Source organism: Rattus norvegicus, chromosome 1, assembly GCF_021556685.1.
Source record: "Rattus norvegicus strain SHRSP/BbbUtx chromosome 1, alternate assembly SHRSP_T2T, whole genome shotgun sequence".
Classification (NCBI taxonomy): domain Eukaryota; kingdom Metazoa; phylum Chordata; class Mammalia; order Rodentia; family Muridae; genus Rattus; species Rattus norvegicus.
The window spans coordinates 227,104,996-227,117,365 of NC_141534.1; the positions used below are offsets into that span (position 1 = coordinate 227,104,996).

At 42.3% G+C, this 12,370-nt stretch overlaps 1 protein-coding gene across 16 annotated transcripts in view; it reads left to right on the top strand.

Moving 5' to 3' along the window:
- Prune2 (prune homolog 2 with BCH domain) overlaps positions 1–12,370 on the top strand; it is a 271,622-nt gene that overhangs the window by 45,031 nt on the left and 214,221 nt on the right. For all 16 annotated transcript variants that reach the window (NM_001419567.2, XM_087549667.1, XM_087549653.1 and 13 more), the window contains 2 exon segments: positions 2,477–2,679; positions 5,329–5,492. In NM_001419567.2, the coding sequence (NP_001406496.1) occupies positions 2,477–2,679; positions 5,329–5,492 (367 nt within the window).

Sequence of the window (12,370 nt, forward strand, 5' to 3'; positions counted from 1 at the left end):
TTTAAAAAAAGTAAATAATAATAATAATAATAATAATAATAATAATAATAATAATATCATATACTGTACTATATCCTAACATATCCGTATATGTATATATACACCATACATGCTATAATAATACTATAACCAACTGTGGCTATAGTACCATGCATTAGCATGCTTCATGGAAAGAGGAGGTAAGGTAGATAGATGTGAGTGATAAAAGAGAGATGGTTGATGGGTAAATAGATCCATAGGCCTTCCTTCCTTTTGGAGACTTTCGACTAAGCATAGAAACAAATGTGGCATTTAACTAAAGAGTCACATACTAGAGCTGTTGTGTTTCTGGGTGTCTTGGTTGTGTTTCTTTGTTCTTGTCATTTGGTTGTTTTTTTTTGCCCACTTGACACAAGCTACAGATTGCCTCTTCAGATTGCCTGTAAGCAAGTCTATAGGGAATTTTCTAATTTAATGGTTGGTGTGGGGAAGCCCAGCCCACAGGGCAGAGCGGGGCCACCTCTGGGCAGGTTGTTCTGTGTTGTGTAAGAAGGCAGGTTGAGCAAGTCAGTAAGCAGCACTCCTCCAGTGGCATCAGCTCCTGCCTTGAGTTTCTGCCCTGAGTTCCTTGATGGTGGACTACAAGCTAGAGGATGAAATAACCCTTTCCTCCCAAGATGCTTCCAGTTACTGTGTTTATCATAGTGATAGGAAGCCCAGCTAAGACACCAAGCCTTTGTCTCCTTGTGGCAAGCCTCGTCTGTTATTTGTGGGCTGTGTCTCTATATAGAGTTTTCCTAAGAACCAGCTTCAGCCTTCAGGGCTCTGTGGCTTTGCACGCACCCTTCACACACTGGTGAGTAGAAGAGAGGCCAAACCCCACTCTAGAGACACAGAAAGTGAAGGCTCAGAATGGAGAATTTCTCCAATTCACTGGGCAGGGGTGAGGCTGCCATCTTGCTTTCTGATCCCACCTCCAGAGTAAGTCCTGCTTGGACAGCTCAGGACACCCTGACTCCTGTACTAATTCCACCTATGCTTTTGCAGGAGTTAGGCACGATTGTCAAGTAATTAGGGAGAATAATGTGTGCCTCACATAAATCACCAATGACTATTGTGTGACTGAGATCCAGTATTAGCATTACAGTGGAAAGAAAACCCACTTTGGTGGAGAAGCTTTTGTGTTTTGGGTACAACAGCAGTTTCACTTAATTCAGTAAATATTTATTAAATGTCTCCTGCTGCCTGCTTGTTTTGTGTCTTGGAAGGCAGCAGAACGAAACAATCATGCCCTTTTTAATGTTAGAGCAGGGAGGATGTTGAACTGTGTAATAAGCACAGGCTTGTGGTACAGCCGTGGTGACATAAAGAATATTTACTTCTCCAGGAACAAAGCCTCCCCAAGCCCACGGTCTGTCAGTGGCAGTGAAGTCCTCATTGTCATTCCTTAGAGTAATTTTTAAGTTACTTTACTCTAGAATTCATATAGAAAGATAAATTTATTGTGACCCTGAATCCTCTTTCTCCTCCCCTTCATCTGGTCACCACAAATGTTTTATATAAGAGGTCCATAAACATATATACTGAACTTATATTTATTAGTATATCATATAATGCATTAGTATGTGTACTAAACCTGACTGCTAATTGAATAACCAGTTAACTAGACATGTTTTGCATTTTAAGAATGTCCCAATTCATATTCCAACACATAGTTTTCCAGATGACATAAGAAGGTGGAAGACTTACCTACAGTTCAATGTAGACTGAACCCAGGTTACAAGTGTCCCATTTCGATGGTGACACCACCTACCTTCTTGTGTCAACTCAGTCTGTCTCACTTACCAACTTTTTGTCAATTCCATCAAGATATGCATTTGTTACCTATGATGAGGAGATTATGTGTGTGTATGTGTGTCTGAATTTATGTATGTATATATGTATATGTATACATACAAACATACATACATACATACATACATACATACATACATACATTTTTTAATCATGGAGCAGTTAAAGTAAGATCTAAATGTTTCCCATTAGGCTTGCCTATGAAATTTTAGATTTAAAGGAAAAAAATGGTAAGCAAGCATCAGGGCTATGCTGGTGAGGTGGTTCAACAGGTAAAGTGCTTGCTGTCAGAGCTGACCACCTGTCTGCTTTCCCACATGGTGGGAGGAGAGAACTGACTTATACAGTTGACTCTCTGACCTCCCAGTGTGTGCTGTGGCATGCACACACACACATACACGCACATGCACATACACATGCATGCACACACAAACAAAAACAAATGAATATAATAATAATTTAAAAATATAACATCAGTATCCTCTTACTGGTGGAGGAAGTGCTCTGTAATGGGGCTCAGGGAGATTTGTTTTGGATGTCAAATGGTTTCTTTGTGAACAGAAGGCTTATACCCTAGCTAGCGTTAGCTTCTAGCTGGAGGGAACCTGCTGTTTGCAGAGGTTGAGGAAACTTCTTTCCACAGGTCAGTCCTCCTGGGGTCCTCTGCTTGCCAGTGCTGAATATCCCAAGAAGTGAATTCAACTACTTCACAGAGACAAGGTCTATTTTAGAAGAGCTGAACATCTCTGACTCATTCCACATATTCCGAGATGAGATTAACCTGCAACGACTGAATGATGAAGGGAAGCTATCAATAACGCTCGTGGGCAGCCACGTCCTGGGGAGGTAAGGCTCACTGTGAGTTTCTGGGCGCTTGTCCTAAGGGAAGGTTACCATGTTCCTTGTTTTTGTTTAAGAAGAGTCATAAAAAGGACTTCGTTTTTTAGTATTTTTTCTTTAATGACAAAATTTGATCTATGCCAGTTCTCCATGTTTACTTTGAGACTTCAAATTGATGCCTTTAAGTAAAATGTTCTTGTAAAACTTACCAAATTAATATTCTCTCATAGCATTCCAATAATCATAGGTTGGAAATAAGTAACGGAAATTGAAACCAGATCAAAGAGAAAGGTTCTAAAGAAATCTCATTAGAGAAAAGGAGGAGACTGGGAAATGGGCCACGAAAATCACTTAATTTGGTTTTCTGTTTTCTATGGCAACAGAAAGACAGGCTGTGATACTCCATGCAGTTCAACTGTCATATGCCACAGAAGGGACATGTGGAGCCCAGTGTCACTGATGGCTTTGCCCAGGCACCACATGTAGTCAGTGGAGAATTTCAATAAGAACTTGACTCTCCTGCCTCCGTTAGGCACCTAGGGAACTATGAGCTGGGGCAAGGATCTGAGATAAAGGGAGAGGAATGAAATGAATTCCCTATCACACACACTCTGTGATACACACTGTTTTGCTATTGAGTGAAGGGACACTAGCTAAACACCCTGGAGCTTGAAGTGTTCACTCTCTACGGTTCACCCACTTGCCTGTTGTTGAAGGCCTTCACCAACTAACCTTGAGTACTTGCAATAAGACCTTTATATTTAACAATTTTAAAGTGTCGCCAGTTTTTAGAAAGCACATTTACATATGAATTAAAGTAAAGCTAGGCACTGTCCACTACACAGTTGGTTACAAGGCATTTTGAAAACAGTCTGTGGGCTGTTTTATTCCTGTATGGCTTTAGACAAATGAGATTCTCTTGCATGATACTTACCAACAATCTGTTGACAGGTCGTGGGTGAGTCTTTGGGCTGACTTTAGCCCACAGCTATACTTGTCAGCTTTCTATCACTGTAATGAAGTTCCTGATGCAAGCTGTGTGAGAAGTAAGGAGAGGATTATTTTTCTCATGGTTCTGGAAAGTCAGATCTCTCATCAGGCCACCAGAGTGTTTGGGACTGTGGTGAGGGTTATCTATCAGCAAGAACAAAAGTCACACCTTGAAAGAGGACAGAAACTAAAAACTAGGATCTCCCAATCCCCTGTGAGGGCATGTCCCCAGTGACCTAAGGATTGACAGCAGGACTCATCTCTTAAAGCCCTCAGCACTTCCCCCTGTGGGGTACCATCCTGCATATGCAGACCTTCTGAGGAAACTCAGGTAGTCTCCAAATCACAGATAGCTTGGGTGTCCCTAGTGATCACACAGTCAGCTAAAGTCATGTCTAACTATTTCAGGACAACTCACGCAACAGACAATATGACAGCACAAGAACTGGGAAAGAATTTCATCATCGCTTAAAACGGAAAATGCTAAGTTGACCTTCAGACTGAGCTTATAGACTCTAGGGATGTGGTTGACTATAAAATCGAATACTCCAGAAAAGTAGAGAGCTTACTTTTTTATTGTAACTCATTTATATTTGTATAGTCAGGAAAGATGCAGCTTTTCTTCCGTATCTTTCTTCTGTTGAGAAAATCCACTTCTATTACATAGATGAAGGAGGTGATCAAACACTTGCCTAGCACGCAAAGTGTTTGCCTGAGACTGATCTTCAGCACTCCAAAAATAAAAAAAAACTGCAAAATGTAATTAATTAATTAACCCTCTGCGTTAAAAGAACCATGGTGAAGCCGTCATGGGCATAGTGGTATTTGTTTCTGAAGTTCAGTAAGTGTTCTGAGCAGGTAGTGGAGTCGGATTTTCACCTGACTCTAAGGAGCCCTTAGCCCCATTGTGCCTGTTCCCCCATTTGTAGAAAGACCTTACTGCAACCCTCTTCATAAGATCAACACAGCTACAGTGTTTCTAGTCATGTGGAAATTAATAAATAGTAGCTATTGGGGAGGTATGAAAATATTCTAGGAAACCTGGGGACAATAATGAATAGAAATGACATAAATAGACAGAATAAATAAATAGACAGGTCCTGGTTTCTTCTCTGTGTGTATGGGGAGGAGGGATGTGTGTGTGTGTGAGAGAGAGAGAAAGTGTGTATAAGTGAGTGTATGTTTGTGTGCGTGAATGTGTTTGTGGGGGGTGTTGTGTATGAGTGTGTGTGTGTGTATGTGTGTGTGTGTGTGTGTAAGTGTGTGTATATCAGTACTTATTCAAAGGTGTACACAGTCATCCAGGCCACAAATCCATAACAGTTATCTTCCTCCCAACCTCATCTTTTGTGGTAAGGCCAATCAATGAACTCGAGACTCGCTGATTGGATAAGGCAGGCTGACCAGCAAGCCCCAGCAAGCTCCACCCACCTACCCCTCATGGTGCTGGAGTGACCACAGCCAGAACACTTCAGGCTTTTGTGTGGGGATCTGAAATCAGCTCCATATGCTCTACAGGCGCGACTCTAGCTCCAGTTAGGTCCTGTTCTTCACAGTCGTGAGAATTTATGCTTTGGGCCATTTAGGGGAAATCATCATGACTGAATCATGTCCCAAAGTGGGAAAACATGCCATAGCTCTTCGTCCTCTCCGTTTATTTTACAGCGAGGACAGAACTTTGGAATCCGCCGTTGTCAGAGTCATTAACCCTGGAGAACAGAGTGATGGTGAGCTGGGCTTTGCGGAGTCTTCCTCCTCACTAGTGCTGAAGGAGCTCCTGCGTGAGGCTCCGGAGCTCATCACTCAGCAGCTGGCACATCTCCTCAGAGGTGAGGACGGCACTGTCGGAGTAAAGAAGCTTAATGGGCTGGTTCTGGGCCTGCTCATGCAGAAAGAGTGCGATCCATTCTTGGGTTAACAATCCCTTTAAAGACCCCGGGAAGCTTCATCAGAGAGGCAGGGAGTAAAGAGTTTGTTAAAGAGTAACATTATATTGAATATTAAAAATGTGCATTTAGAAGCAGGCACAAGGGCCTGCACTGTTTCACTAGACAAGAATGTTAAATGGGCCTGCTGCACCCTGGTTAGAGAGCGAGAGCAGCTCCTCTGGCTGCTAATAGCTTCCAAAGGAGATTCTCATCTGTGACAGTGCTTGTGGCCTTGGAGTATCCCCCCATATTTTGCATGCTTCGAGAATATAATCCTGCCTGCAAGGCAAAATTCGCACCTTTTGTTTCAGTGATGCGATGCAGGGTCCTTCAGCCTGGCCTTTTATAGGTTGCATTTCATCTGTTTCAATGGTCCAGTCACAGTCAGTATCCATGGTCTCCACTTCATGGACTCAACCAAGCTTGGTCCGAAAACAATCATTTTAAGCCGTTTTTGTATCAACCACCATAAAGGCATCTCCCATTACCATTATTCTCTAAAGACTCAGCCTAACAATTTGCATTGTTTCTCTATTGTACTGGCAAGGTGTTGTACTGAGGATTGTAAGTGATAGGAAGTATTTTAAGATGTGTGAAAAGTATCTGAGGAGTTCACAGGATGCAGACAAACCTGCATCATCTGACACATAGGTCTAGAACACCCGCAGATTCTGGTATCTATGTGGATCCTTGGCTAACCTTCCTACAGATCCTGGAACTGACCATATGCTGCTATTCTCCATTGCTGGAGCCTATTGCTTCCAAGGGATGGTTTTCAGGTTAGAAACTGTCCGTCAACTTTGGTGCCACAAAATGAGCACAGGTATTTATTTAGTCATTTTCACATATGGGCCATGCAAAAATATTTTTGGTTATGACTAAAGCTTTTTCTTCCCACAATTCACTTTCGACCTAGTAGTTACACATCATCCTCAACATGTTTAGTATAGAACAGCCAGGAGACAGACTGATGGAACAGAAAACAGAAGGCTGGGGACAGGCTGGTTCAACACTTCCAAGGACTTCCTTTCTCTGCCTTGCTCTCTACTACAATTTGGAGAGGGAAAGTCCAAGAGTCACACAGTTCCTCTAAACGTTTTCGAGCCAGTGGCACCAGGAATCTGCTCATACATGTTATGATGGCTAGCTTTGAACCCGGGTCATTACCGGGTTTCATCTGTGTTGTAACTTGTTTCCGTTGATGTTTACCATGATCGCTGGTAGAGATCCAATCTAGGCCTGGCTTTGGTCTATTTCTGCTACAATTTCAGTTACCTTTAAAAGGTATGAATAAATCAATGAGAGTTCCTGGCTACTGCTCATCACGTTCAGAGTTCAGGCCCTCTATGCCTGTGAACAGCATGGCCTTTTCTTTCCCCCCTTCAAACATTCATCTTCTCATAAGATGTATCCCACTCCTGGGGGGTAAGGTTCAGATCTCCCCAAACTTCTCACTCTGGAGGACTCACACTATCTCTCCCTGGAGCATGCTTGTTCCCTCTCTCTGACACTCTTTTTCTACCTGTCCCTACACACTTCTCTATCTGCCTCTCCAGATTGTCGGCTTCATGAAGAAAGCCCTTCTGTGCTACCTGGTGCCTCCACTCTGCCTGGCACATAATAAAACTCAGTGGGATGAATTTTCCAAGAGTGGATTTGGTTGTGTGAGGAAGTGGGGAAGCTGTGGAAGGAGCTTGGAGAGGATAAACCATGATCAAGATATTTTGAATGAAAACAATCCATTTTCAGTAGCAATTTTGACAAATTTTAAAGATAGTATTTCTACACTCTCTGTTTTCATGACTGCATTGATTGTGGTAGTGTCTGATACTGAAATCAGCTGCTGTTGTGGTCCATCCTGCTAATAATATTACTGTCTAGAGCATGGATATTGTTTCTTTCACTAATAACCCTTTTCTCTAATCTCTTTTCTTTCTTAGCTCGTAGAAATCCTAGTGGAGTTTATTTCATTACTTTGCAATGACTGACTAGTTTTTGTTTTCACAGATTGTCATTGTGCATATAACCTTAAGGATTATGTATATAATTTTAACCCTTTGTGAACCATAGTCCATCTAAAGAAAAGAATTCAAAATATGTTTATAAAAACATAAATATGCAGCTTAGTAAATCATCAGGAAGGAAACACCTTTGATAATTACCCATCTAAAGAGGCAGACTGTGAAGACATTGTTTCCTTCTCATGCCTACAGCCCACTCCTACCTGGAGGCAGCCAGCATTCTGAATCTAGGATATATATATATATCCCTTTGCTTTTCTTTATACTTTAGCTAGCCCTGGGTTCATCCCCCCAGGACACTACACTTGGGTTATGTGTGGTTATGCGCTTTACACAAAGGGACTCACACAGTCTCTGCAACATTGGAAATTTCCGCAGCAATCACACTTCTGTCTGCATTTGCTACAAGAAGCTCACATTCAGAGTTTGAAAGTGGATCACAGCCCCAGGTTTTCTTATCCCCATCTTATTCCTTCCTCCGCTGTTATTTCCCTCGATCCTGACTCTTTTACTGTTTTATTGTATTTCATGCCTCTTGGCTAGCTACTTCAATTGTTCAGTGCAAGAAGAATTTACACATAAAAAATGGTCCAGAGGTAAACAAGAGCACGCACTGTTAATGTGTATGTGTAGATCTAAAGGTGAAGCGAATGTACACTGGCTGTGTGTGTGACTCTCTCTGTTTCAGAGACTGCTTGTCTTGCTGAGTTCCTTTGTTACTAAAAAGAAACAAACTAACTTTTTTTTTGGTTCTTTTTTTCGGAGCTGGGGACCGAACCCAGGGCCTTGCGCTTCCTAGGTAAGCGCTCTACCACTGAGCTAAATCCCCAGCCCCAAAACAAACTAATTTTAAAGATTGCTCCCCAACCCCAAGTCCTCTCAAAAAGGTATCCACCTCTGTTCCAACTCACTTATATTTGCTAATATTTGAAAATAAATATTTGGATTCATTCATCTGATCATCTTGGTCCTAAAACTTACTACTATAATTATCTATCAAACTGTTTGTAATATACTATTACTATTTTCTTCAAATATTGACGAAGAACCTGATTGCTATAGGTGTGGCTAAGTGGTCATCTGCATATCACTGGTGACAAAATCTCCTTGTGTTTTCTCATAGTTTTTCTTGTCACTGTGTCCTTTTGGCCCTGAGGACAGTTAGTGATGTGGGCTAACAAGTGACTCAGTGGGACAACAGTGTTTCAAGGTTGGTGGAGTATTTAGCCATCTTGAGACAATTTGAATTTAATTTCTCTTCTTTTAAAATAGCACCACTGTCTATTAACTGAGCAAATTAGGACAATGCCACAGTAGAAAGCTTAGTTCATCCTTTAATAAGTCTGCCAGTCTGGTCATTCTGTTGCCAGCGTCCTCGTTTCCCCTCACTTCTTTGCAGTATCTTTGCACAGCATGAATCTCCTGAGTCAGGCATTTCACACAGATAAAGCTATATTTCCCAGCAGAGCCCACGTTCAAGGCGGAGTTTAATTTAATAAAGGTGCTACCGGGGAGCCACAGAAGGGAAAGAGTCTGCTGTGCCTCTGGAGCATCAGTCTGTTCTGCAGCGACACCGAGCTGCTAGCTTTTCTCTCCTCCAGCCATGCATATCTCAGGGCGGTACATCTGCCTGTCTTCCCGGTGCTAGCACTTAATTTGTTTGTTCTCAGGCTTCCTCCCTGTCCATCACATCTTCCGCATAAACTTCTTTCTCAGGGACTTGGTCTTCAGCTCTGTGGAGAGTTTTCATTTCCCTTCTGAGGTGTGCTGGACTAGGAGCCTGCGTTTCCCCCTGCCTGAACCCTGTGTGGTTAGAAAAGAAGACACCACGGCTTGTTTCGAGAAAGAAATTAGGGAAACGACACCCTTCATAATAGACCCAAATAATATAAAGTACCTCGGTGTGACTTTAACCAAGCAAGTAAAAGATCTGTACAATAAGAACTTCAAGACACTGAGGAAAGAAATTGAAGAAGACCTCAGAAGATGGAAAGATCTCCCATGCTCATGGATTGGCAGGATTAATATGGTAAAAATGGCCATTTTACCAAAAGCAATCTACAGATTCAATGCAATCCCCATCAAAATACCAATCCAATTCTTCAAAGAGTTAGACAGAACAATTTGCAAATTCATCTGGAATAACAAAAAACCCAGGATAGCTAAAGCTATCCTCAACAATAAAAGGACTTCAGGGGGAATCACTATCCCTGAACTCAAGCAGTATTACAGAGCAATAGTGATAAAAACTGCATGGTATTGGTACAGAGACAGACAGATAGACCAATGGAATAGAATTGAAGACCCAGAAATGAACCCACACACCTATGGTCACTTGATTTTTGACAAAGGAGCCAAAACCATCCAATGGAAAAAAGATAGCATTTTCAGCAAATGGTGCTGGTTCAACTGGAGGGCAACATGTAGAAGAATGCAGATCGATCCATCCTTATCACCCTGTACAAAGCTTAAGTCCAAGTGGATCAAGGACCTCCACATCAAACCAGACACACTCAAACTAATAGAAGAAAAACTAGGGAAGCATCTGGAACACATGGGCACTGGAAAAAATTTCCTGAACAAAACACCAATGGCTTATGCTCTAAGATCAAGAATCGACAAATGGGATCTCATAAAACTGCAAAGCTTCTGTAAGGCAAAGGACACTGTGGTTAGGACAAAACGGCAACCAACAGATTGGGAAAAGATCTTTACCAATCCTACAACAGATAGAGGCCTTATTTCCAAAATATACAAAGAACTCAAGAAGTTAGACCGCAGGGAAACAAATAACCCTATTAAAAAATGGGGTTCAGAGCTAAACAAAGAATTCACAGCTGAGGAATGCCGAATGGCTGAGAAACACCTAAAGAAATGTTCAACATCTTTAGTCATAAGGGAAATGCAAATCAAAACAACCCTGAGATTTCACCTCACACCAGTGCGATTGGCTAAGATCAAAAACTCAGGTGACAGCAGATGCTGGCGAGGATGTGGAGAAAGAGGAACACTCCTCCATTGTTGGTGGGATTGCAGACTGGTAAAACCATTCTGGAAATCAGTCTGGAGGTTCCTCAGAAAATTGGACATTGAACTGCCTGAGGATACAGCTATACCTCTCTTGGGCATATACCCAAAAGATGCCTCAACATATAAAAGAGACACGTGCTCCACTATGTTCATCGCAGCCTTATTTATAATAGCCAGAAACTGGAAAGAACCCAGATGCCCTTCAACAGAGGAATGGATACAGAAAATGTGGTACATCTACACAATGGAATATTACTCAGCTATCAAAAACAACGAGTTTACGAAATTCGTAGGCAAATGGTTGGAACTGGAAAATATCATCCTGAGTGAGCTAACCCAATCACAGAAAGACATACATGGTATGCACTCATTGATAAGTGGCTATTAGCCCAAATGCTTGAATTACCCTAGATCCCTAGAACAAACGAAACTCAAGACGGATGATCAAAATGTGAATGCTTCACTCCTTCTTTAAATGAGGAAAAAGAATACCCTTGGCAGGGAAGGGAGAGGCAAAGATTAAAACAGAGACTGAAGGAACACCCATTCAGAGCCTGCCCCACATGTGGCCCATACATATACAGCCACCCAATTAGACAAGATGGATGAAGCAAAGAAGTGCAGACCGACAGGAGCCGGATGTAGATCGCTCCTGAGAGACACAGCCAGAATACAGCAAATATAGAGGCGAATGCCAGCAGCAAACCACTGAACTGAGAATAGGTCCCCTATTGAAGGAATCAGAGAAAGAACTGGAAGAGCTTGAAGGGGCTCGAGACCCCAAAAGTACAACAATGCCAAGCAACCAGAGCTTCCAGGGACTAAGCCACTACCTAAAGACTATACATGGACTGACCCTGGACTCTGACCCCATAGGTAGCAATGAATATCCTAGTAAGAGCACCAGTGGAAGGGGAAGCCCTGGGTCCTGCTAAGACTGAACCCACAGTGAACTAGTCTATGGGGGGAGGGCGGCAATGGGGGGAGGGTTGGGAGGGGAACACCCATAAGGAAGGGGAGGGGGGAGGGGGATGTTTGCCCGGAAACCGGGAAAGGGAATAACACTCGAAATGTATATAAGAAATACTCAAGTTAATAAAAAAAAAAAAAAAAAAAGAAGACACCATGTCCGTCCTTAAACAGCTTTCTCAAAGCCACTGCATCTTGCCTTAATTTGAAACTTACTCATTTCAAGACACAAATTGCTACCATCTAGTTTATCCAGAAAGTATTACTTTTCAATTATTTGTGTAAAAGATTACATTTACAGGAAGATCCAGCTGTCATGGCTGGTAAGATCACTGACCCTGGTTCTTGGAATTGTATCTATCTTTTGGTGTTTTTCCTGTCCTGTCTGTCCCACCTGCCTTTGTTATGTGGTCTTTCTTCCTCCCTTCCCTTCCCTTCCCTTCCCTTCCCTTCCCTTCCCTTCCCTTCCCTTCCCTTCCCTTCCCTTCCCTTCCCTTCCCTTCCCTTCCCTTCCCTACCCTTCCCTTCCCTTCCCCTTCCTTCCTTCCTTCCTACCTTCCTTCCTTCCTTCCTTCCTTCCTTCCTTCCTTCCTTCCTTTCTTTCTTTCACCTCCCTTTCTTGCTTTTCTTCCCCCTCTCTTTCTGGAAGATTCTTTCCTTATTATTATTTTCAGTCATGGACAATGTGAACACATCTAACAGTCCCATTTCCCAGCCTAAGGTTTATGGTTAGTCATGCCCTGGATTTGTGCCAAGTAC